This window comes from Notechis scutatus, chromosome 3 (genome assembly GCF_049901735.1).
Source record: "Notechis scutatus isolate UNSWTSFEM ecotype Mainland chromosome 3, rNotScu1.2, whole genome shotgun sequence".
In the NCBI taxonomy this organism is placed as follows: Eukaryota; Metazoa; Chordata; class Lepidosauria; order Squamata; family Elapidae; genus Notechis; species Notechis scutatus.
The window spans coordinates 122,951,682-122,979,223 of NC_142011.1; the positions used below are offsets into that span (position 1 = coordinate 122,951,682).

At 38.4% G+C, this 27,542-nt stretch overlaps 1 protein-coding gene across 1 annotated transcript in view; it reads left to right on the forward strand.

Annotated features, from left to right (window-relative positions):
* Nucleotides 1-4,640: 4,640 nt before the first annotated feature.
* The window catches only part of TERT (telomerase reverse transcriptase), a 30,861-nt gene continuing 7,959 nt past the window's right edge, over nt 4,641-27,542 (forward strand). The window contains exons 1-11 of the mRNA XM_087961121.1: nt 4,641-4,934; nt 6,661-8,515; nt 8,971-9,169; nt 11,330-11,519; nt 16,664-16,846; nt 18,744-18,905; nt 20,602-20,697; nt 21,709-21,794; nt 24,232-24,345; nt 26,125-26,196; nt 26,945-27,133. Of these exons, the coding sequence (XP_087817247.1) occupies nt 4,698-4,934; nt 6,661-8,515; nt 8,971-9,169; nt 11,330-11,519; nt 16,664-16,846; nt 18,744-18,905; nt 20,602-20,697; nt 21,709-21,794; nt 24,232-24,345; nt 26,125-26,196; nt 26,945-27,133 (3,383 nt within the window). The 5' untranslated portion in view covers nt 4,641-4,697. The remainder of the gene's footprint in view (nt 4,935-6,660; nt 8,516-8,970; nt 9,170-11,329; nt 11,520-16,663; nt 16,847-18,743; nt 18,906-20,601; nt 20,698-21,708; nt 21,795-24,231; nt 24,346-26,124; nt 26,197-26,944; nt 27,134-27,542) is intronic.

Consider the following 27,542-nt stretch of genomic DNA (forward strand, 5'->3'; position numbering starts at 1 on the left):
ATTACATTTTCAGTCAAAAACATGTTTTTAGAAGAATGTAAATACATAGTTGCATGACACACTATTGTGCCAATGATACTTCGGCAGGGAGACTGTAGATCTTTTTCATTGTATAACAATATAAACCCTAATGAAGAGTGGTCTAAAGCAAAAGACAGGCAAAAAATAAAGATCTCAAAGATTCATAAAGGAAGATCAGTTTGAACTCTACTGGTAAGGAAATTGTAACTGCCCAATTACCATGTTTTGTTTTGGTGCAGGGGCTTAAATTTTTTATAATGAGCCTTTTTATAAATTGGGATGCTGTGTTTATTAAATAATGTTTATATTTCATGTGAAATATATTTTAAGCATGTTCAAAATGCAAGTTTAAAAAACCATTTAGATTGTGGCATGAACTGCTGTGCTACATGTTCTTTTCAAGACCAATCCCCATTGACTCCCATAAAATAGTTACATCTAATCTATGGAATTGCCTTTTACTTCTCAAACACAGAACATTGGAAAACAGTCAAAAGAATTCCTGTGGGGTCATGTGTCCCACATGAAGAAATGGGGGGAGAGGAGGCAGGGCTGCCATTTTGTGCCTAGCTATGCATGCTTAAGGCCACTGACTTGAATGAGATTTGAGTATGTTTAATACTGTAGTGACTTTATTGCCAAAAGGTTTTGCTTTCAATAGTGCTGAACATGCATGTGTATTTTCCCCTATTAGAATTCCAGAAATCTACTGGCACTTAATTCTCAAATATCAGGTTTTAGATTATTAGGATTGTTTGCTGAAAATGATTTCCAGTCTAAAGTAGTTATATTCAATCCAGGGGTGGGATACGACAGGGTTAACTACCGGTTCGGGATTTACGAGCTTCCCTGCAGGCTGCGAACCGCGCGCCTGTAAATCGTCAGCAGCAGCTGTCTGCAGAGAAGCAGCCTTTGAAACAGCCCTCTTTTCTTGCTTTTCTAACTGCAGCTGTGCCTCGTTTGGCAGCTGAAATTGAAAAATCAGGAAATAAAGATCAGGTGAATGGGTGAGTGGGCAAAAACATCAGCAGACATAGAACCAGTTTTATGTCTGCTGCTCTTCAGAGCTACCGGTTCTACAGAGGGGGACAGAACCGGTAGAAACCCACCCCTGATTCAATCCCATTCAGATTAATAAATAAATAGTGACTAATTTAACATTGATTATGGGACTAAAGTATCACTAATTTTGCCTGAATCTAACGTTAATTGGCAGTTTTGGTCACTCCCAAGGTTTCATTTTACTTTTATTAATTTATATACAGCAGCATTTAAATTATTAAATGGAAGAAATATTGTTATGATGTAACCATATGCATTTTTTAAAGATTCCAACTATAAAAACTATCTTGAGAGAATTATTAATATTACAAATTTATTTGGCTAATGTTGGAAACTACAAAATATAATTACTTGGTTAAATGACTCGCAATGCAAATGCTATGTGATTTACATGAAAATAGTTTGTTTTAAATTTTAATTAGAAATGTAACTGGTAATATGAGAAAGATCTGGTTACCTTTTAATCCTGTCAATTATGTTTGTTTCCTCCAAACTGTATAGAAATAAATGTTAATATGTGTGTGTGTGTATATGGATCTTTGGTTATTCGGGTTTTCTCCTGCGTAAAATTGGAAGTATCTAGGTGACATTTCGATGAGGTCTCATTCATCTTCAGGCTTGTGTCTTCGGCTTTGTGCTTCTCGGAGTAATGTGAGCTTGCAGCTGCTTCTTCCTTTTAACTGCTAGTGGGGGTGTGACTTGATTGGGTGGGGGCTTGGCTGTGTTCTGATTGGATGGGGGGGTGTTCTCATTGGTTGGGGGTTTGGCTGTGTTCTGATTGGCTGGGGGTGTGTTCTGTTCAGGTGGGGGCTTGGTTGTGCTCAGGTTAGTCTTAGTTGCTGGGGGATTTGAGCTGGTAAGCTGTGATCCTGTTGTTTGGCTTTGTGGTCGTGGTCGTGCCACATCTTCATGGTGGGCGTCAGTTCACTTCATGTATGGGTCGGAGGGGTTTGAAGCTGTGGTACGGCTTCTGGTCCATGGTCGTGTCTCATCTTCTGTGTGGGTGTGAGTCTGCTTTCTACGTGGAACACACCCCCAGCCAATCAGAACACAGCCAACCCCCCAACCAATCAGAACACAGCCAAACCCCCAACCAATGAGAACACACCCCCACCCAATCAGAACACAGCCAAGCCCCCACCCAATCAAGTCACACCCCCACTAGCAGTTAAAAGGAAGAAGCAGCTGCAAGCTCACATTACTCCGAGAAGCACAAAGCCGAAGACACAAGCCTGAAGATGATGAATGAGACTTCATCGAAACACCGCCTAGATACTTCCAATTTTATGCGGGAGAAAACCCGAATAACCAAAGATCCACATATAAATACCCGCGAAAACCTCAGAATATGAATATATATATACACACATACATACATACACACACACACACACATATACATACATACATACATACATACATACATACACACACACACACATACATATACACATACATACATACATACATACATACATACATACATACATACATACATATATATGAACACATACATCCACACTATGGTATTTCTCAACCTCAGATTCTGATGATATTGCTGAGAAGAATCAATTTAGTGGAAATTTCACACATTACCTTTGATTTGGAAATGCATTTCAGGGAGCAGTTGAAAGTTGGACTTTCTTACAAGATAGGAAGCAGCAGCCTCTGGACAGTCCTGATTTGCAAATAATGTGTCAGGGATGGGAGAATTATAAATAGCATTGCCCAAATTGAAGAGGCAAGATGCTACTTTTCCATCATGGCACTTATAATATGGGTCCACTTGCTTAATATGTATACTAAAATCTGGCTGCAGAGATGTGAGGCAGTTCACTTGTATGAACTATTAGAGAATTCACACATACACACTCAAATATTCATTGGGCATCCTAGAGAATGTATTACTAGTACTCTCACCTGACAAATAGAAGAAATTGAAGCTGAAAGAATAGTATTGAGATGGCCTTAGGACCAAGAAGAGGAAATATGGGTCTAAACCACCCCACTAGCTCTCAAAAAGGAAGAAAAGTGCTTCAGTACTTCTGCACAGCAGCTGAGGGTAGAATATGGTTTTTGTTTTTGATAAAAAGGCACTGAAAGCTACTTAAGCTTGCAAAGTCACTGCTTAAAAGAGGAATGAAATAAAAACTAAGGCAGTATCCCTTAGTGTTTGGTGTTCTTTGAAGAAAGTTCCTAATTCCTTGAAGTTAAGGCAAGCTGCGATTCAGCTAGGTCACAGTGTAAAAGAATCAAGCAAGATCTGATGTTTTACATGCACCTACATTTTATAGCCAGTTAAATTTGATTGAAACTTACCTGCCTAGAAACAAATAATTGTTTTAAATAAGCAGAAAATATAACACAATCTCCGATTCATTCACTATTACTCCCCAGTCCTGGAAAAGTACAATTAAGAGATTAGACTCCTTACCCAGATTCCCAGATAGAAATTTGTTGGACATTGGGTCATTTCTGAATTATCACTAAATATGAATCGTGACATTATTTATTTTGCTTTCTTTTGAATCTAAGCAGCCGTCTTATAACCACTCACATTGTGTAGCCTCCACTACCTTTATCTTCTCAACAATGGTCAATGAATATCATATTTCAGACAGAAACTTCGCCAGGTATCTGCTTGCTGGTCCTATTTGGCACGTGTTCAGTGAATCTGCTTATCTCGTCCTCCAGGTTGCTTTGAACAAACTTAAAACCTCACTAAGAATATTTCACTACAGGTAGTCCTTGACTTATGACCACAATTGAGCCCAACCTTTATGTTACTAAGCGAGACTGTTAAGTGAATTTGCCTCATTTTACGACTTTTCTTGCCATAGTGAATCACTGCAGTTATTAAGTTAGTAACCCAGTTGTTAAATGAATCTGTCCATTGGCTTTGCTTGTCACAAGGTTGCCTGGGACACTGCAACATAAATATCATAAATATATACCATAAATAGAATCATAAATATGTACCAGTTGCCAAGTATCCCAATTTTGATCACATGACCATGGGGTTGTTGCAACGGTTTAGGGTTATTGTGGAAAAACAAGTCTTAAGCCACTTTTTTCAGTGATGTAACTTCAAACAGTCACTCAATGAATAGCTGTCAGTCGAGGACTAACTGTACCAGGAGTAGCCCATTCCACCTCATTTATGACTGCTCACTCGCCCTTTCCCTAATTTGGTGCCCTTGGTCATCAGTCTCTACATTCCTATCTGTTGTAGGTTTTCTATAGTGTTACATAGCAGGAGCTCTCAAATGCTGGCATTCGGAGTGTACATACCCCCCTACCCCCCCACCACCACCACCCACCACTGCGTTAGAGCAGGGGTTTCCAACCTTGGCAGCTTTAAGCCTGGAGGACTTCAGCTCTATGATCTGAAATCCTCCAGGCTTAAAGTTACCAAAGTTGGAGACCCCTGCGTTAGAGAAACGGTTGCACACAAACCCAGCGGAAACTTTTCCCGGGCTTGCCTTAAAGGGCGTGGCTTCTGGCACCTTGAAGAGCCAATAAGGGAGGCGAGTCGGGTTTCAAGGGACTAAGGAAAACGCGCTGGCCCTGGCGCTCCCTCTCAGCCTCCGTGCATCGCTTCTCTCGACGCCTGCATGGACCGATCCCGGCGATGGAGAGCTGTGCGGGAGCTGCTGTGCAGCTTTTACGCGGAAGTGCTGCCGCTGGAAGTCTTTGTGCGGCGCTTGCAGATGCACACTCTTGCACAGGGCCAACCGCAGCCTCTCGTGCAGGACGGGGATCCCGGGAGTTACTGTAGCCTGGTCGCCCAGTGCCTGGTGGGGCGGCTGGCTGAGTGCAAGGCCCTCCCTACCTACTTCGGCGTCCAGCAGGTAATTGAGCTGGTTTTACGTTTGACCCGGATTACTTTCGGTCCCACCGGCCCTCCTTTCCTCCCCACAAAAGCAGCCTGCATTTGGGGGACGATAACTTACTTCGCCACTTGGTACCCGCTGTGTTTCAAGAGTCAGCCAAGTATTGTCTGCGGAAAAATGCAGAAAGGGCTTCTTCCCTCGAGAAATTCCTAATATGTGTTCTGGTTCCTGCACAATTTGTTCTTTCCATTCCTCCCCGCTGCTTGAAGTGGGCTTTCTCCTTCTGCCTATTGTAGACTGCACTGTTTTACCAATAAAGGAGAATATTTGTAGCTAGGGTTGAAATGAGGGGTCTGTGGTGCACTGTTTTTAACCAATAGAGTTATGTGAAGTTATATACAGATCTGCTTAAAAATGCTAAAGAGTAAAAGGTGGGCTTTGAGAACCTAAGACTATGTTTGTGGTGTAGTGGGCATGGCTAGCTAATGAAAGCAGCCATTTCATGGAAAGAAAGAAAAATCTGGTGAGATAATATATAAGTAATCGTTCCAGTTGGAGAATGTATGTAGCTCAGGGAGGAACTGCACCTTGGCACTCTCTGAGATTGGTTATTTGCTTGTAGATGCTTCTTCACCCAACAACACAATGTCATCAGTTTTAGTGAGTGTGTGGTTTGCTCTCTGTTTATATACAATGGCTTGCCCTGCCAGTGTTATGGGGGGGGGGGGTTGTAGTTCCTTGATTAGTGTCTGGTTTTCTACTTCATGGTCTTGTTTCAGGGTCATACCTATTTCTTAGTTTCTTTCAGACACCCCAAGGCCTCCTTTGGTTTTCCATGTTCCTTTTATCAATGAGAAGTAGTGGCATTTCCTGTTTTTATTTTAGGAAAGTTGGTTTTAGGAAACCCTCTAATGGCTAATCTTTCTGTTTCTTGAATAGATGTTCTCTGGATATGCCTGTGAGGTGCACTGCCTTTCAGGAGGGAGGTAATAGCTGGAGGTTACCCCCTTTTTAATTAATTTAACATGGGCTTCTTATAATTTCTTACAGTTTTTCCAGTCATGGACAATAGGTCCAAATCCGTGCAGGTATTGTAATCCTACATTTTTATTAGTATAAATGAGCGACTTTTCTCAGTTTTTACTAGACTCTAGATACAATTATGATTAGAAATGTTGTAAGGAGCTCTTGCCCGTTTTTATTTGCTACCAGAAGTACCACAGACTTCAATGTATGCTTGTAGATTTCAAGATTGCCATGCCAGTATCCAGCTCTATAGCTAACCTTATCTGACTGAGATATTCCTTCCTGCTTTAAATGAAAAAAGTGCTGTATATGCAGGTATTAGGAAATGCTCAAGTTACACTGAGATGTGTGGTGGAAATATTTTTTCATTGCATGTGGGTATTCAACAGAATAGAATAGAATAGAATAGAATAGAATAGAATAGAATAGAATAGAATAGAATAGAATTCTTTATTGGTCAAGTGTGATTGGACACGCAAGGAATTTGTCTTTGGTGCATATGCTCTCAGTGTACATAAAAAGAAAAGATACATTCATCAAGAATCATAAGGTGATTCTTAATAAAGTGATAAGGTCACTTAATGAGCACATATCAGCTATCCACTGTTGAATAAAGTAAGATTGTTTCCTTGCATTTCTATTCAATTCTACATAATTGACATTTGTGATTTTATTCAAAATTTTGCTAGAAAGATGATGCTTTCTTGCTATTTTGCAGGTTTCCTGTCAGGATGATGTCCTTGCACGAATCATTCATAGAATTTTTCAAAAGAAGAAAAAGAATGTGTTGGCATTTGGTTATACCATATTGAATGAAAGTAATTATATACCAAATGTCAGTAGCTACATGCTTAATCGTTCAACAGAAACTATTCGACAGAATGTGCTCTGGGAGATCATTCTAAACAGAGTTGGGGATGATGTCATGATGTATTTATTAGAGCACTGTGCTCTCTTTCTCGTTGTGCCTCCTAGCTGCTGTTACCAAATTTGTGGAGAGCCCATCTATGACCTTCCTTCAAGAAATGCAACACGGCCTCCAAAGTTTCTTAGACAGAGGATTCATGGGCCTTCGCCTTGTATCCTAACAACTTATCTCCACAAAAGGTTTCAGTCTTGTAGGTGGTATCCCAGAAAAACAAAGTGGAAGAAATCGAATTCTGAAAGGGGGAAATGGAACAAAACGCAACAACATAACAATCAATCGTCTTCGGTAGCTCAAAGTGCTCCTGGCCAAAATCCTACAAAGAAAAAGCAAATTATGACAACCCATGAACACATAGAAAAGCAACAAAAGCCCTCTCTTAGTCCATCATTAGGAACACAGTGTTTAAAAAGAAAGCGGACAGGCCGGTGTGATACAATTAATGCCAAGAAAATAAAAACCATGATAAAGGAGGACAATGTAGGGGGAAAAACAAGAAACCCAGATTCTAGAAAAAAACAAAATCAGCTGATTTTAGATTGTGATAAACCTGAGACTTCTAGGGTATGTATACAATCGTGTTCAAAAGGATTAACTCTTATGAACTCTGTTCCTCAGAATGGTGGGATACAAATATCTGGGGAACCTAGTGCAACTAATGACAATCAAAGGGCTTTGATGTGTGGAAAGCAAGATAGTATAAGTAAAACACCCCATGAATCCAATCTGCAGCCAACATGCAATGCTAAACTGCCAAAGGTGGTAACTGGAACCTCTGATATTAGTTCAGTGCGACTGGGGCTTGCAAAAACGGTTTTACCAAAAAAAGACCTTAGAATTTGCTCATCTAAATCTGTCAGGAAGCCTTACAGTAGCATCCCTGTAGCGCACATTGAGAGACATTCTCTCTTATATTCCTACCAGCGTTTGAAAGAGTGTTTACCTAAGTCGTTTGTATTAAACCACTTGAAGGGAAATCCAAGAGGAGGACAATGCTTAGTAGAACAAGTATTTTTTAGCAGTAAGATTCTGAAGCAGCCTGACAGTCCCAGCGTTCAAAATGGTCCCAAGAAAAAGAAGAGGGTTCCAAAACGCTATTGGCAGATGAGAAGGGTGTTCCAAGAACTCTTACGGAACCATGCAAAGTGTCCCTATCAAGCAATATTAAAAAGGAATTGTCCCATTTCAGTTTCTGAACCAGACAAGATAAGCCTAGGAGAGCAGCATTTCAAACAAAATGGTCACCAAGGAGAAATTTCACCAAAGAGGCAGCAGGATAATCCAGTAAAAGGTTGCATGGCAAGCAGGTCAGGTGCCTTGAACCCATTTTCAGAAACTGGTGCTTCAAGCAGAAGCTCTGAAAGAACGGAGTTGTTTGAAAAAAAAGATAAGGAACAAGATTCCTCCAGTTCTGATTTCACAGCGTTGTTGAAGCAGTATAGCAGTCACTGGCAAGTATATACTTTTGTGAGGGGATGCTTAGAGAGAGTGGTGCCTCCTGCGCTTTGGGGTTCAAACCACAACAAGTGCCGCTTCTACAGAAATGTGAAGAAGTTTATCTCCTTGGGGAAGTTTGCCGCGTTTTCTTTGGAGGAATTGACATGGAAAATGAGAGTCAATGATTGTGCTTGGCTTCGTCTCACCAAAGGTATTAACAGGGATATCCTCAGGATATCACTTTTATTTTTGAAAAAACCTTCAAATGTTACTTTCACATTCTTAATTATACGTGTAAATTAGTCTTGTAAATAAGAGACATTTTATTAGAGTGCCTGCTTGTTTGAAAAGGGCATTTTTTGTTTTTGTTTTTCAGATTCTGACTTCTTTGGCAGAATAAGTTGATGTTCCTACTATAAGATTTAGTGCATGCATTGGAGAGAAGTGTACATACAATTACATCTTTGATTTATAATGCAGCATTGTTACCCACTCTAAAAACATTCACATTAGACATTTCACAGTCATTACTTAATGGTTTGCATAATTTTATCTGGAATTTCCTTAACTTAACCTATAAGTTGGTTGTGAAGATAATGTGAATAGATGCTTCTAGCAAGAACAGAAATCTTATTGATTGTCACTAAATCTGGATTGTCCCTGTAGAAAGTGGCCATTCTGTTCCTGCCTCTGAACATCGCTTTCGGGAGGAGCTGATGTCTAAATTCCTGTACTGGCTGATGGACTGCTATGTTTCAGAGCTGCTCCGGTCTTTCTTCTATATCACAGAGACAGCATTTCAAAAAAATTTACTTTTTTTCTTCCGAAAAGTTGTTTGGAGCAAACTACAGATCATTGGAATCAGGTATTATTAGGAAACCAAAAGTTCAAAAGTGCAAAGAAAGCTATTCCCCTTACACTTAGGGTGGGGGATTCTGCCCTACAGACCTAATCTAAGTCACCAGGTCAGCCCATCTATCTTGTACAGGTCAGCCCATCTATCTTGCTGTAGTTGCTCCCTGCATCTATCTTGTACAGGTCAGCCCATCTATCTTGCTGTAGTTGCTCCCTGCTTCCTTCAGGATGGGGGGATGCTGGACTGCTAAAGGTGACTGGTGCTGGGCAAGGTAGGAAATAGGTAGCCCAGCTCTGCACTGCATAAATTGACTTTCCATAGAGATCTGGCAGTCCTCATGTGTCTCGCTGCCTGGGTAAAGGAGCCCGATCCAAGGCGACTCTTCATTTCACCTCAAATGGAGCATGGTTGTTGGTTTGGGGTATTTTTCAAGGCCTAAGCTGCCTTCCCTTATATGGGATGTCATCTAAAGCAGGGGTTGCCAAACTTTTGGACCTTAGGGACCACCAAACTCATAATTTTAAATCCCAGGGACCACTAGCCGGTTCTGTGGGCGTGGCCTAATTTGTGGGTGTGGCTTGGTCGTGTGGCTGGCTGGGCATGGCTTGTATGTAAATATTATAAATATTTATATAAATATTGAATTTTTTATCAAAAAAAGAGCAACTTTTATCCAAAACCAGGCAAAGCAGGCAGGCAGATTGAGTTGCTCACAGAATCATTCAGTGTTCTATCTATCTGCCATCAACTAGCTCAGTCTGTCACATAAAATTTGCTTCCTGTAAGTCTGCAGTGAATAATAGAACCTTCATTCCTAAGGGAGGTTTGGTTGTGCTTAAAAGCAGAGGCAAAGATCTAAAGACTAGCTAGAAAGCAAGAAATCCAACCATTTCCTGCTTCCTAGCTAATCTAAATCTCCCGGCACAGCAGAACAGCTGATGGTCGGAAAAAGGAAAAATAGCAATTTAGCAGGCAAGTTTGCCGGGTAAGGAGTGAGTGGGTGGGGAGTGTTCCTGCGGGCCATGTGGGCGGCGCAGCCTTGTGTTTCTGTGCAGCCTGGATTAATTGCTTTGGGGGGGGGGTGCTCTGGGGGTGAGATTTCTCTGCTGCCCACCAAAATTTTCTCGCAGCCCACAGCATCCCACCAGTTGGCCACCACTGATCTAAATCAGGAGTCTCCAACCTTGGCAACTTTAAGCCTGGCGGACTTGAACTCCTAGAATTCCAGCAAAGCTGGCTGGGGAATTCTGGGAGTTGAAGTCCACCAGGCTTAAAGTTGCCAAGGTTAGAAACTCCTGATCTAAAGCACCCAAGCAGGTAGGATATTAAATCAGATTTCTTACCTCTACTTTTTTCAACACCTATGGTTGGATGCTCTTGGCGCTAAAACTTGACAGTTGCTGTTCCATTGTTAATTCTGACTTGAAGTCTGTCTTCACATCTTAGACAACTTGCCTGACCTGGGATTAGAATGCAGAGGAAGTTCAGCTCATCTGTATGTGCTTTGAAAAAAATGCTGCCAGGAGCTTAGAATCCCTGAAGGGAAAAGCTACTTTTGCTAGCCATGTACCTCCCGGCTGTCTTCTGTCATTGAAGACTATTAGGGGTGGTGGGAAGGACCTTATGCCATCAGGGCTCTCCTCCTCCGTCAGAGGAATTTTCCTCAGATTGTAATTCTCTTCATCTGATTAGTTTCCAGAGCCTTATGAACAGTATCATGCATTTTTGGGAGTTGGATTCCACATTTCTTATGGAATGTAAATTTGAAGTTGCCTTGAAGCCAGAACTTGACTTGAGATGATTATAGACATATCCACTTAGTTTCCTTGGGAACATCCTGCCATTTCCTTCTGGGTTATTTTCCGTTTCCAGTTAAGACTTACTGATCCATGTATTAACCAGGCCTGAGACTGCCTGTATTCTAAACCAAGAGGAGGTCGGCCGGATGGTGCCACTTTCTGGAACTTTTTGTTGGATGACAACGTAGTAGTTAGAACATTATACCTCAAAATAAACATTTAGATGTCATTTAAGGATAGAATTCTACTGTATCCTATTTTTAGTGTAGACCAACTGAAGATGCTTTGAAGTTGACTGGCCGCTAAATCTTATAAGTAAATGACAGTCTGCCGTGTGTACATTTTAAAATACTGCCAACTTCCCTTTTAGGAACCATCTGGTCAAAGTGCAGCTTCAGCCTTTACTAGAGAAAGATATTGAACTTTTGCAGCAGAGAAAATACGTTCCTGTGGCATCAAAACTCCGATTCATCCCCAAACCAAATGGGTTGAGGCCTGTGGTCAAACTGCATGGTGTGGTTGGAACAGAAACATTTTGCAAAAACAGTGGAGACAAAAAGGTCCTTAATTTATTGAGTTAATTCAACATTACATCAGGCAAATTCATGTATTTGGGGGGCAGGGGCCTGAGATATATGTTTGTACACTTTGATTGTTGCAGTTTCTCTTCTCTAAATCTGTTTCAATTCATTTAAATCTCCAAAATATATTATTCAGAATTAAACACTGTTCCTGTTAGGATATCATTTTTATAAAGTGATCAAACTATTACTTTGTATTAAGTATCCTTATATTAATACAGCTTACAATTGCCAGTTTTTTATTTTATTTTGTAGCAGAATCTTCAGGTTGCTGATTTCTGTTCCGCTTATGATCAAGCACAATCCAAACATCCGTTTTGTATACATTCTCTATGCATTTCTTTTGCATTTAGCCTTTATTGTTTTGCTTAAATCCTGGATTTAATATTTTTCTTTTTTGAATAACGTTTTTTAATTTCAGCCCAGTCCACCAAGATAACTTTGAACGTTATTTGTTACTTCTCCCAGTTTCATGTCTATATATTCAGTAAAAATGTGCTGCTTATTCCCAAAATGATTAAAAATGCAAGGTAGATCTCAGCCAAATCAAATCGGTATTCTTATCGAAATCTTTTGCTCTAATGAGGTGTTAAGAGATGAGCATTCCAAGTGTACACCTTTCAATTATGAAGCCATTTGATTTGACATCCATCCAGGATATTGGCAGTGTGCTAACTGAAATAATAGGGCAACTGAAATATTAGGCTAGAATATCTCTAAAAATACCTTAGGCACTTAAAATGCAATTTATGCAGCCTTTACTTGAGATAACATATTTCTTATGAAATGCTTCTCAGTTTTGAAATGAAATCCTTATCCAACCCAGTCCTATTTTTAAATGATTGCATTGGGGAGCTGACAGCTTATTAACCTTATGTCATCTCAACTAAGATGTCTATTGTTTCCTTTGTTTTTCCTTTAAGCCCAACTTGATCCTTGCATTGTTTGTCAACTTCACCTGGCAACTTGTGGCTTTTGTTGTGCTGCTTATAGATCTGAGTACTCCGCTTCATTTGTTTTGAGTGACCTTGTGTTCCCTTTTATTCATTCAGTTGATTTTAGATATCTTGGACTTCTTTGCTCATTCATCTTGCCCTCAGATTCTTTGTAACTTCATTGATTAATTAAAATGTGTTTTTCATCCAAGATGTATGTTCTCTGCTATTCACACCGTTAATTTTTATGAGGTAAAGAATTTATTAATTTGACAATCATTCTGTACTTGCCCAACACTAGTGGCTTAAAATAATTTGAAACAAGCCCATTCAAAGCTTTCAATGAATAATGTTACAACTAACCAGTAAAATACAAGGCAACAATCCACCCACCCCCACAAACAGGTTATGATCCAAAAATGACAGAAGGCAAATCATCTGGTTCCAAGAACAGTTGCAGATGGCATACTTCTGGCCATGTCTACCAACAGGAAATCTAAGAAGACTTACAGTCATCAATCTGCTCCTTCCAGGGAAGCATCTTCTGTTTGGCCCAAGATTGAGAGGACCAATTCAGTACCATCAGCATTTAACTGTCTAATGATGTCTTCTGGTGATTTCAGATAGATATTAAACAAGATAGGAAGAGGATTAAGCTTAGGGGCACCCTATATCAGCATCCAGAAGTTCCCCATCACTATCAACTAGCACCATTATAAAACCATGTTCCTCATCTCTGTGAGTGGCATAGGACAAAGTTCTCCAACCTTTCCGGCTGTGAGGACCAATGGGGAGAGAGAAAGAGGATGGTTCTATGTGAAGGGCCAGCAAGTACAAACACGAACTCTTCCCCATTGCTCGCACAAGTGGGGATATATGTTCACCCATGCTTCCGCAGCCCGGTTCTTTCCCCCATGTTTTATTTACTTTTTTTGTATAACATATAAAAATTCCATTTCAATCAAACTGTGTTGTCTGGGTACAATTGTACAATCATAATCAAAATGTTTACAATAGCATCACAATAACAATACTGGAATAACAATAATATTTAGCTTGTTTATTTTAATACATTTCCATTTTAACATTCATCCTTTTTATGTCCCTGCATTTCTAACTTCTGTTTTTATTGTCTTAACCATTGATAAAATAAGTCCAATGTCAAAACGTGTTCAGTTTCTTCCTTGTCCTTAATAAGTGTTAGTCTTGTTCTGACCTCGGCTTCCCCAACAGCACGAAACTGACTCCATGTCCCGATAAACCCCCTTTTATTTAGTTTACAGTGAATTCCTCTCCAGCAAAGTCCTGGCCAACAGTCTTTCAAGATATTTCGCAATTGCAGACCTTTATCAGACTTGGAAAGGTGCCAGGTTGATACCTTTCAGAGGCATCACTGTAGCAGCCAGTACTAGGCAAGAATGCAGAAACAGATCTTCAAATGAACTAATTGTCTTCTGTAAAATCCCACTCTCCTTTCGCTCTTCTTTTATTCCCTGTGGGAGGAACCATTCACCGCCCACCTGTGGCTTTACTCCCAAGTTGGCCCTTGTTCCTTAGCTGTTCCCTTTTTCTGGCAGCTCTGCGCATGTGTACACTGGGAACTGGCTCCAGCTGTCCTTCTGCCTCACTGATGTCTGACTCCGAAGGCAGCTGATAACTGTAAGATGGCCCTGGCCCCATCTCTGTCTCCGACGCAGAGCATTCATCAGAGCCTTCCCCAGACTCCAGGACTGGCCCATGTTCCTCCCCAAGCTTCTCACTGTCCGAATCTACTGCCATCTCTGCTGGCAGGCCACAAAAGGCTATCCATTTCTGCTGATTCTGATATTTTCTTAATTACACTGTCGTCTGCTGGATCTTGTCACACTTCCATTGTTGAGTATATATACAGTTCTAGCTGCAGTTAATACATGTAAAATCAAGTACAGTATATAGTCCTTTTGTCATATTTTTCCGGCAGAATGCCCAATAAAAATATTTCTGGTTTCATGTCTATATGCTGTTATATCATTTTTTCAACCAAGTATGTATTTTCATCCAATATTTTTTAGCTTTCGGACATGTCCACCACATACGGTAATATGAACCGGGTATTTGATTGCATTTCTAACATTTAACAGATCTATCCTTATGCATTTTTGCCAGTCTTGTTGGTGCAAAATGCCATCTATAGAATATTTTATACAAATTTTCTTTATATGCAGTTGACATAATTAATTTAACATTTCTACCGCACAATTTCTGTCATTTGTCTAATTCTACTGCATATCCAAAAATTTTTAGCCCAAGCAATCATTGTCTCTTTTACCTGCTCACTTTCAAGTTTAATACCTAATAAGTATCAGTATATTTTCTTCATCAGTTTTTCATCCATTCCAGTTAATATCTGGTCCAATTCTGTTAATTCTTTATTGAAACCATACATTTTAGCATCTTTCTCATACTGAGATTGTATGTGCATTTTTGGCCACCATGCAATGTCCATCCCTTGACTACTAAGTTCCTGCTTGGTTTTTAATACCCCCTTTTCATTCAAAATATCTTTATATCTTACAATTTTTTTCCATATTAATAACACTAGGATGTATCAATGCTGCCATTGTGGAAAGCCAGACTGATATTTTCATGTAATGTTGTTCTTTAATTTTAAGCCATACTGATAACAATGCATTTCTAACATAATGTGAAAGTAACTATTTTATTCTTCCCATACTATAAAAAAGTATGCCAACCTAGCTGAAGGTCATGTCCTTCTAAAGCTAATAGTCTTTTATGCCTCAAATTGATCCATTCTTTCACCCATGTAAGTACCGAGGCCTGGTAGTACAGTTCCCAATCTGGCAGCCCAAAGCCCCCTCTTTTTGGAGTCTTGCAACATTTTCAAACCTATTCTTGCTTTTTTCCCTAACCAAATATATCTTAATATTATTTTATTTAGTTCTTCAAAATATTTTTTCTCCAATTTTATTGGAATTGTTTGGAATAAATATAATAGTTTTGGTAAAATATTCATTTTTATAGTAGTTATTCTTCCTGTTTAATGACAATTGCAGATCTTTCCATTTCTCCCAATCTAGTTTAACAAGATATGATACTTTCTAGCCTAGTGATAGTGCATTCATACATATATGAAAACAGAAACAGGTAAAGATCATAGTTCGATACATGTTGTTGTCAATCTGTCTATTAAAGCATAGATCCATACATTTCATCCAGCTCATGAATTAACTGTTTGGTTCTACAAATCTCTTGTTCTCAGCTTTTAAAAAGCCCAGGCCAAGAAAGGCATTGCAAATTTCCTATTTTAATGTTGGTTTAATGTATTATAATAAAATCTTGAAAAATCAATCCAAGTTTCTTACTCTCCAATCTTATACTAAACAAAATCAAGATGGGATTGTTTTGATGATTTTGTCTCTTCTTTCAAACCATGGACAATGTAATTATTCCAGCAAGCCACTCCTTAAAAGTTTCTTAATAAATCCCACCCCCCGCCCCACATCATTTCTAAATTCCTGTATAATCTTTCAGTAAAAGATTGGGTTAGGGTTTGTTTGTTTTTTCAAAATCAAACTCAACTGGTGATTTAATGATACACCTATAATTGGTCGTCTTTTTTTCTTTCAAAAATACAGAAGTAGGTTGCCACCAATCCTTTCTGAGAGATTTTTAATTTTAATTTTCTAGTTTCACCTGCAGATTTGGTTATTCCATGGAGGAGTTTTATCCAGCTACTAACTAGACCAACCCTGCTTAGCTTCCATCCTTAGACAAGCTTAACCAGGTGCTGTTGAGACACCTTTTGGTAGAGCATTATCCAGATACCATCAGTGTATACCTCTTCATGCAGGAAGTGTTTAATAAATATCCCTGAAAAATAATTCTCCTTTTTATCTTTCAAAAGTAGCTTCAATGTTGTATTAGTTAAGAATGATTTCTTGTGACCCAGGTGGTTTCTTTTTCACATAGACCTCAGCTTCTTCATGTACCCATCACATTTGCTCCTTAATCACATGCTTGCAACTTTTTCTTTCTTCCTGTACCCTTTCCAACAGCTCATTAAGAAAGTTTTTTTGAAGTCTCTTTCCTTCTTTTCTAATATTGAATAATTTATGCTCTCATGTTTTTCTATGAGAGAAGCACTTAATATTGGGGAAATTCATTGTTTTTCTTTTAATTCTTTTTTAGGGTCCACATTTCAATATGCAACTTAAAAATGTATTTAGTGTTCTTAATTATGAACGACTGAAGAACCCTGCTATACTTGGCTCAACTGTGTTTGGAAAGGATGACATTTATATAATATGGAAGAAGTTTGTTTCAAAGGTTTTGGAATTATATGCTGAAATGCCTAAATTCTACTTTGTGAAGGTATGTTCAAAAAACAGAAGCTGTCCTCTTTGTGAATGGGCCTCCTTTCTAATAAGATTCAGCATTTTTCTTTTGTTAAGGATGCAGTCTCATTTCTTGGAAGTCTGGAGTATTTTATTCTTTATCACTAGAACAATAGAATTGATCAGAAAAGTTCATCTCCTGTTAAGGTGAAAAGACAGGTCAAAAAGAACCTCCTTCCCAACTCCTTGAGGCTTCATGACAAATAGCTCTGGAGCTGCTTATCTGAAGTGAATCAACATAGGAAATAATGGAGCAATTGCAGGGTCATAGTCCAGACAAACTAGGAAGCTTAGAAAGAAGAACAAAGCAAAGAACAACAAGGCTGCATCGAACAGTGCTACAGTTGGACAAAGGATGGGCAACTAACATTCTGTGGATAAAGGCAATATGTTGAACTTCATACATATGGATAACTAGCTGGATACCTGTGCTTCACTACAAAACTATGTGATTGGGCTTAGTTTTGGGGAAGGAAAATAAGGGGGGAAATATGCCTACCAGCATCCATCGGTAATCATCTGGCTAGCATCCTGTCAGTGTGTGAGAGAGTTGAGAGCTGTTTGTAAACTGAAAGAGTATTTGCTGTGTGAGCAAGGAGATAGCAAGGAGCCTGGGCATGGCTTAGCTCAACTGTTCTGTACTAAAGCTGCTTGGTGCTCTGAAACTGAAACTCCACTGTTTGTGTTTTGCATTTGGAACAGATTTCTTTTCAGGTGGGGAGGGGGAGTAGAACTCCTTAGCATGAGAGCCTGTTAATAATATACAAAATACTAATGCTTTGATGGTCGTTTTGAAAAATCCTTTTTTAGTAAGCACCTAGAAGCCAAGAGGAACATATGTGCCAAATTTCAAGTTTGTAGGCTTTATGGTTCTGGAGATTTTGTGATGATGCGTGAGTGGTATTTTGCTTTTATATATATAGATTGGAAACCAATTCTCATCCTGCCAAACACATTGATTCCTCAAGGAATCCGTGTCAACATGGGCTCTAATAATAGTTTGCCATTAACATCTGTACTTTTCAGACGTATCAGGACCTTTTGATGGAAAATGGTCTTGATGACCTTAGACGTACTCAGGACTGTAGAATTAGGGACATTCTCAGGCAAACGTGGATTTTCATCAAGATAGCAATGAAATCAAACACATTCCCTCTTCATCCCTAAGGAAAATTCAGTCTTCCTAGTTCACAAAAATTGTGTTATCCAATTTCTATTTTGTAGACTATATTCTTGTTCCTTAGATGATAATTTATCTCTAGTTTTAATTGTTCTCCAAGATTCCAGAAAAAGGAAAGGTCCTACAGCCTAAAATTTGGCCTGCACTTCTCCACATCATCTAGCAAATATATCTGTTTTGTACAAATTCCACAAAAATGCTTGAAAGCTTTACATTCTCTCTCTTTCAAAGTCAGGGCACTTATAGGCAGATAAACAGTCAGACAAATAGTTTTGGTTGGAATCAGAGATCAGTTACAACCAAGATACATAAAGTTCCTCTCTCTGTACTTGTCTTGGACCTTTGTTCAGTCTTCCTGAAAACAAAATACCTTAACGAAGAGGTTTTTCAAGGAAAGAGTAATCCCCATCCTTTACTGAAAGTGAGCATAATTACATATAACTAAACCAAAGCTGCCCAGAATCACTTGGTTGAGTTGGGGTGCCATAGAAATTGAATAAATAAAATGAAATTTTACCTCCTTTTACTTTTCTTTTTTTATGGAGAATTATAAGTGTTTGGCCACTATCCACACTGATGTTATTTGAAAACCATGACAACTACACAACTTGAATACTCTTGAATACTCTTCTATTGTCACATTTATTTTGAGTGACATTTGAAAGTTAAGAAATTGCCTCCGTTTCTTTTCCAGGCTGATGTCACAGGCGCCTACGACACTCTTCCCCATGATAAACTGGTAGAAGTGGTTTTACAGGTTCTTGAACCAGCCAGGGATACCACTTACAGCATACGATGCTATGCAGCAATCATGAGGACTGGAAATGGATGTATAAAAAAACATTACAAAAGACATGTAAGAGAGACACGAGCGTTCCCCACTATTACTAAAAGAATAAAGTTGGGTTCTTTAAATGTGCTAGATCACATGGATTTTTATATATGCTCATATTTATATTTAAAGTTATGTTCGCTTCTAGGACTTAAAATAGTTTTTTGCCACCAGAAGTGATGTATCTCCTAATTTCTACAAGTAGCAGCATCTTTTAGGCTAAATAATTGATTCCTGGATATGGGCATTAACTATGATTTTTGCAATTATTTAACATTTTAATGTTTTCCTTTTTAATTTTATATTTGAAAATAAATGTAATTTCTATCATGGCATTCATACAGAATGGCTTTTGGTTTGTTTATTTATTTGCTCATTTATTCATGTTATATATTTCAATTTATATATTCATGATTGGGCAGTTTACAATTAAAACAGACACACACCCCAAAGAGCCATACAAATTAACGTTAAAGCAATTAAATGAGTAAAGGTATACAGTACAATCTCTGGGAGAGCGCAGACATTTTATGAGCTATAACAGTGATGGCAAACCTTTTTGTTGTGTGTGCTAAAAGCGTGCGCCGGCACCCACAATGCAATGTGCCCATCCTGCGCATGCGCGCGCAACACCCCCGCCCCGCCCTCTTACCTGCACTATGCATGTCTGGAAATACCAAAAGTACCCATTTTCAGCCTCCGGGGGGCCTCTGGAGCCCTGGGGAGGATGTTTTCGCTCTCCCGAAGGCTCATGGGAAGCCTTGGGAGGCTGAAAACGGGCCTGTTTCAGCACTTCCAGTATTTCTGGAAGGCCCTTTTTCGGCCTCCTGAGGCTGCAGAGGCTTTCCTTGAACTTCCGGGAGGGCAAAAATGGCCTCAAATGAGCTGAAAATCAGCTGGGAGGCGTGCGCATGCTCAGTGCAGGTAAGTTTGGCTGGGGCTTGCATGCCCGCACAAATGGCTCTGCGTTCCACCTATGGCACGCGTGTCATAGGTTCACCATCACGGGGCTATAAGAACAGTATAGCCATTTATGGGCTCCAAACTGTAATGTTGTTTATATTAAAACATATCTGACAATCTGCAGTCCTACGCATTCTAATATCTTCATTGAATTTATACTTTATATAAGTAGCTATATATAAATTAACATAAATTAACAGGCCAAAAGTGATTCTCAGGCCAATCCAATGGTGTTCATTATACTTTTTAAAATAGGTTTTAAATTTCAAAGAGAGCTTTTTTCATTCTGTTTGATATAAACTAAATAGCCAGTCCCATTTCACCCCAATTACCGTATTTATCGGCGTATAACACGCACAGGCGTATAACACGCATCTTCATTTTAAGAGGGAAATTTCAGGAAAAAAATTTAAATTTCTAAATAAAAACACCGCCCGGCCTCCGCCGCACCGCCCGGCCTCCGCTTGCCCTCCGCCGCACCGCCCGGCCTCCGCTGGCTTCTTAACATTATATCGGCGTATAACACGCATACATCATTTGCCCCCTATTTTCAGGGGGAAAAAGTGCGTGTTATACACCGATAAATACGGTATGTTTTTTATCCTGGGCATTATAAGAGAAGTCTTTTGAATTTTAATTTCTATATCTGAAAATTATTGGTAATTTTTTAGTCAGATATCTTACCCTTTCCTGTTTTACATTATATGTTATAGTCTTTTCTGAAGTTAGAAATAATTTAATTGGAATGTTTTTACAGGTCTCAACTTACAATGAGTTTATATATGGAATGAAAGAGTTTGTATCTCATCTTCAACAGAGCACTTCGCTGAGAAATGCTGTAATTGTTGAACAGGTAATTTAACAGCTAGAATTTATATTTCTGGAAAGAAGAATTTACAAACATCTGCATATTTTCAGCAAGCTTTCAGAGAGCTGCTTTTCAATCTAAACTCTCTGAGAAGACTTGGTTTGCAAGTCTGAAATCTGCCTCTCACTGTATCTTGAAATGTTAAACATTTACAAACCTGGCTCAAAGTTCAACTCACTTCATTTTTTCCTCCTGGTTTCTGTCTTACTTTAATGCTTCAATATATCTTAATGGGTGTCAAGATATCTAAGCTATTCCAAATAACTTCATATTTCAAAGGAAAATTTATAAGAAACCTTAATATTTACATATGTAAAATGTAAAATTTATAAGAAACCTTAATATTTGCATATGTAAAATGTATACCTTTTGAATTGGACATTTATATAGTCTCAAATGGGGCCCATTCAAGTGTTTTATCAATTGCCTTTCAATTGACTGTACACATATGTTTATTGGAATATTTGAGTATAGCTGATTGGATGTTATTACCACTTACTGCCACTAGATGGAAGTAACATTCAGTGTCTTTTGGATTGATATCTTTATTTTATTATAGATTATGATTATTAATATTTTTAATTTTTGAACAACTTTTTTTCTTTCGTGTAATACCACCACATACTGGACTTTTAAATATAGAAGAGGTTCTTAGAAGTTTGGCCATATACATTGCAAATAATCCATGTTGAAAACTATAGTTGGGCTAATACCATGATCCTGGGTTACATGGATGTGTATAGGTTGTTTTGCCTAATTTAGTTTGCTTCTTAATATCACATCAGAAGATGATTTATGCCTTTTGCAATTACATTCCCCTCCCCCTTCCTTCCTAATAAAGTAGGTGATAATTATCAAGGGACACTCATTAACTGCAAAGTAGGGGGGATTTCTTCACTTAATTTACTGATTTGGCAACCCCAAAATGCACAAGTCTCATTTAAGAATATTTTATTTGGGCTGTTTTTATATTTGCTTTTCCTTTTGTTACTGCAGAAAGTTTCTCTGAAGGAAAGCTGTTCTAGCCTCCGTGAGTTTTTCTTGCAGTTGATCCATAATAATATCCTGAAGATTGAGGACAGGTACATGTTTCTTCTAAGCTTTATAGGAATGTTTCACATGGCAACTTGCTTTTGATTGGGTTTTAATTGGGACAGGAGTGCAAAGAGAACCCAATTGGGTAAGGGCCTCAAACCCTTTCACTCTTTTCCACAATGGACCACTAGATGGCCCCTGAGAGCCACAGGCTGAACATCTGAATATCCTCCCACCCATATTCTGTAGCAATTATTACTGAAAGCCCCGCTGCCTTTATTACAAGAAATATTGTATAATCATCTTGGAGAGGAGCCATTGATTTGCCATGAATTTGTGCTAGCACTTTTTAAATGGCAAATTCTACGGTTCCAACTCACACTTCTCTAAACTAAGGATTCTACAATCCCCTAAGTTGCAGGATTTATTGACCTTAAGGAACCTTGGATTTCTTCACTAGGCTGTGTGCAGAAGCTGAATTGGCAGCATTTATCTTCTTGATCTGCCTATCTCTTGTCAGATATTCCCATTGTGTAACTGAGGGAATGAAGCTATTGTCAAAGGCTGCAAAACTGTCAGTGGCCTATGAAGTTCAAACACAAACTAAAGGCTTTGAGGTCTTCTTTTTTGTTGCTGGGGGGGCGGATTTAAGCAATTACTATTCTTGCCACTTTTGATGGCATGTAAAGTGACAATGATCATTTCTCTTGGTGACACACAGGCTTTTTATTATTTTGCTGTTCATTTTGTGTGTGTTTTTCACAAGTCTTTTCATTTTCAGTTCATTCAGTTACAGTCATTGCTGTGGGATTTTCAAATAATCCTTTCTTCTAAAAATCATTCTTAACCCTCTTGAGGGTAAAAGGCAGAACATCAGCCAGGATTTAAACTGATTCTAACCTCAAAGCACTCTGTGCTTCGCCAGCCAGCCTTTCCTCTTGAATTTGTTCAGATATCTCCTGGAAATGTCATCCATTTATGTATTCATTCTATTACCATTTTTTAAAGAGTTGATTGAAATGGGACCAATTTATCTAAAACATAGATTAGGATATAGTAGAGGGCAAACATAGAGCATTTAGGAGATGAACAGGAGAGATTAGAGGGCAGGAATGAGCTTTACGTAAACTGTGGACAAAGAGGAGCATCTAAGAACTGGGGATGGGGATGAATCTGCTTATTCAAATGGTGGCAGGCGTTGGATTGGGAAATCAACTTACAAGCGTGAAAGAAGAAATGCTTCCAAACATGCCATTGGCTTGTCTCCGTTTTCTTCTTGATGTACTAATGTCAATTATATCTGTTCTTATATCCATGAAGTGCTCTCTTTGTTTTTTTCTGCAGCTCCCATGTAGTGCTTCAAAGGCTTTCCCAAAAAAGTTATGGACTTAGGGCATACGTAATTTATTGAATTATATGAAATAGTATCATCTTTTGAAAGCAATTAAGCAGTGCATGATGTTTTTGCTTAGGAAACTTGGAAACATTTATGTAAGGGAAGTCTTCTGAAAATACCTTTTCAGAATCTTTTCTTCAATTACCTTCCACCATCACCCCTTCCCTAAAATCTTTGCCTAATATTAGATGGTGACTGACTGTTGTTCAACCACCAAAAATCTTGCAAAGACCTAGAGCAGGGGTGTCTAACTCAAGGCCTGCTGGATCTGGCCCGCAGGGTACTTAGATCTGGCCTGCAGGGTTCCCTGGAAATGGCAAAGGACCAGCCCACAGTACCTCCGCCAGCGAAAATGGAGCTTGGGAGGGCCATGCATCCTGACCACATCCTGTGGTCTTCCTAGGAAAATCATAGTGAATGGAATCCTGATTGGTGTGTGGAATGTACCTGCAAGTGGGAAGTGAAATATTTACTGCTGTCCCATATACTAAGGTTTATTTTAAACACAAATAGACCAAATCTATCAGATAGTTAGCCTTCTCCAGAGTTTTGAATGCATTGTGTTCTACTGCAGGAGAAGATTTTAACAATATTTTCATGATCCACAAACTTAAAAATATAGTTCGGTAAGTTCAACTATGTCAGAAATATTCCATTTCATGCTGCTGAATGCGTAGTTCGAGGTAAAGAGAGGTAGTAGTTAGGGAGAAGCCCATGCTATACCAGTGTGAATCTTATTGCAAGGTGTGGGGGAGACAAATAGGTGCTTACTTGAGGGAATGCTGAGCAGATGAATCAATACACTGGTTCAGAATTCTGAGTTTTGCTATCCAACAGAATTTGGGGCAATGTTGTCCTAATAGAAAAGCCTATTTTCTCCTCCCTACACCAAGATTCTAGCTCAAGTCCCATTTACTCTATTTACAGGGAAATCATTGTCAATGTCATATGTTTCTCATATTATACACAATTTGCCGATCATAAAATACTTCCTTATTGCAGTGAAATGATCAGCCTTATTACAACTAACCTTGTTTTGCTATCAGATTTAAGTTCTTAATGACAGTGGACTTTGTGGCATTTTTCAGGTACTATGTGCAGCGCTGTGGAATTCCCCAGGGCTCCATTTTATCAACTCTGCTCTGCAACCTCTGCTATGGAGACATGGAGAATAAGTTACTGTGTGATGTGCAAAAGGACGGGTAAGGTGTTATTTTGCTGTTTGGCATATTAACCATTCCCAAAGGACCAAACTCTGTTGTGTAGAATCTTTATAAAAGTTAAGTATCGTTCATTACTATATATAATAACAAAGCCCAGCATAAACTCTTCCAATTAAGGACAAAAGGAGATGGAGGGATTACTCAGAATTATTTCCCTCCTGCATGTCTGCCAAGCATATTGGAGATCAGAGCCTATCCCTGCTCCAATTCTGTCTATCAAATTATAATCCAACAGATGTACGTTGAGAAACAGTAAGACAAACTAGCCAACTTGAAATATAGGAAGACTATATATAGGTTGAAGCTATAATGTTTCATGTGTCACTGTGAAATCAAATTTATTCAAATTATATTGTGTGAATTGCATGATGTCACTAATTTGCCTCACTTGTGTGATGCAAGGACACATGCCACTATTACCACCTCTCCAATATCCATATGTATCTGCATCAGAATGTAAACTATTTTCAGACCTGCATTTGAAACAGACCTGGAAATTTTAGCTCTTTGATTGTCTCCAGGAATCTGACAAAAGTCTCTTGCTAGCACTTCATAAAAATAGTGGCATTTCTGGCAAAATACTCCTTCCAGAATCCATTTCAGAATGCAAAAGAAGAAAAGGTTGTCATCTTTTGCTATAAGCGATGCCAAACAGATTCTCTGGTTACACACGTAAGAATGCAGAGTTTCTTTCTTCAAAAGTGCAGCATGAAATGAAATAAAAGACCAGCACGTTGTCAAGTCTTTCTGGGTCAAGCAATAAGCACATCCTATATTTGTGTCTTTCTTACAAGTAAATATTGGCATGTTATTCCAGGCCATTAAAACACATCAAGGGAGCCTGCTTTTGCCTATATAACCCCTGTATAAAGGTGTGCAAGAGCCAACAATGAATGTATAACCCTCCCACTTTGATTCAAAACTAAATCATTTTGTGACTTTGAAGGGAAGGGGTATCATTTTCCCTTCTGTGCAGGTGGTGCTGGGATAAGCATTCTTAATACAATCTTTCTTAAATGTATGTAGAGTAAATTTGATTTGCTTGCAATGCATCAGGATTTCTGGCAAAATTATGGCGTTAGCAAGATATTTGGGGATTTTTTAATTATCAGTAATGATTATTATACTGCTGGTTAGTGCTTGGATGAGAGGTTACCAGAAATTCTGAAGGCATATCCTGAATTGAAAAGTCTGAAAACCATCTAGGAGAAAGTCCGTGACAAAGCACTTTTGCTGCCAGGAAGGTTATGTGGACACATACAATTTAAGCCACATTTGATCCAAGGAAGTCTTTGTTTTTATCTTCCGCTTGACGCTGAGGTCTGGCAGATGGTATGGAGAAGGTCCGCAAAAACCCAAGCATATCCTATTATCCTTACTTAAGTTGTCAGAAAAGCTTGAGTTAGGTTTTTCCCCCTCCCAAAGTATTCCTTTGCCCATATTCAAGTCCAATCAGCTTCTCATCATATGGGAATTAAACACAGCAATTGGATTCATCCATCATTGTGATGATCAGAAATCATAGTCCTGGTTTTGTGTGTGTGCGCCAATTTTATTTATGGGTGAAAGCTTAATTTATAGCACTGGTAAAAAAAAATTGTGTTGCAGATTTGGATAATAGAATAGTGTATGTAATAGTAGTAATGTGTATATTATATTTACCTCAAGTAATTGAAAAATGAAGACTATGAGCAATGCATTCATGCTTTAAAATATAAGTACCCAAGACCAAGATATTTACTTTTTTTAACATTACAGAGTACTGATGCGTTTAACAGATGATTTTCTGCTTGTTACACCTCATTTAGAACAAGCAAAAACATTTCTGAGGTAGGACAATGAATTTTTAATGTGCTTTAATAAAATATCGCTGAATTTTATTTTTTTGTACACAAAGGAATGAAAACATTCCTACCTTCTCCTGTTCTACTCTTCTTCCACATTTTTCTACCCATGCACAGATATGGTATTCCATAAAAATGTAATTAAAATGCTTTCTTTTAAATATATACTTTCTTTAGAATATATGCAAGAGGAGATAAACTGAAACTTTCAATAAAGTCCCATTGAAGTAGCAATGACTTCCTTGAAAAGAATGGGCTATAATCCTGCTGGTACACTTATTCTAAATATAATGATCAATACTTGCTCCTTGTATGGTTAGCAAAACCAAAACAGGCTTCATAAAATAAGGGGGGAAATTAAGTAGAAGTGGTTAAATTCACATAACTGAAGAAAAGCCAATTGGGGGACAGGAGAGTTTATAAAGTTCTTGTATTTTAGGTTATTCCTATATTGCTTAAATTAGCAATTCTAATATTTGACATCAAAACCTAACTTATCAGGTGTAACTCTTACCTACGGTGGCTTTTCCCTGCTATCAACTGTTAACAATATTAAAATTTAGGGGATGCATTTTCAATACAACAGGAGGATGCCATTTTTTGAGAGACTCTACAGTTTGCAACTTATTTGGAGGAATTTATCATATGTATCTGTGCAGTTAGTTATTGTGATGGAATACATGATGCATATATTTTCAGGTAGCAATTCGGAACGTGTATTTTCATTCACATAGGACTCTAGCCAAAGGCATTCCAGAGTATGGCTTTGTTATAAATCCGTCTAAGACTGTGGTGAATTTTCCAATGGATGAAAATGTTCCAGGTTGCTTGGAGTTCAAACAATTACCAACTTACTGTGTTATCCCATGGTGTGGATTATTAATTAATACACAGACTCTTGAAATTTACTGTGATTACTCCAGGTATGTACTATTCAGGAATAGTTATTGCTTTAATATTAAGGCTGGATGCTTTAATCAGTGAGTTGATAAACCAAAGATTTAATGGATGAATCAATGAGACTGAATTTAGCGGGCAAAGTTAAATTAAATAATGTGCATAGATGAAGGGCATATTTCCTTATTCTCAAAGGCTGGTTGTGGCAATTTAGTTAGAATATGAAATATAAAATCATAGTGAAAATGGTTAATAGTGCAGTAGATCATATTGTCTCCCCAAAGTATCTGTTTAATAACACAGAGATTATATAAATTAAGAAATAGATGAATCAACTAAAATAACTTGATAGCGTAAGTAATATACATTATTAGGAACAAAAAGTAAGCTTTCAAACCTCTTCTATAACCTGAAATCAATCCATTCTGACTAATA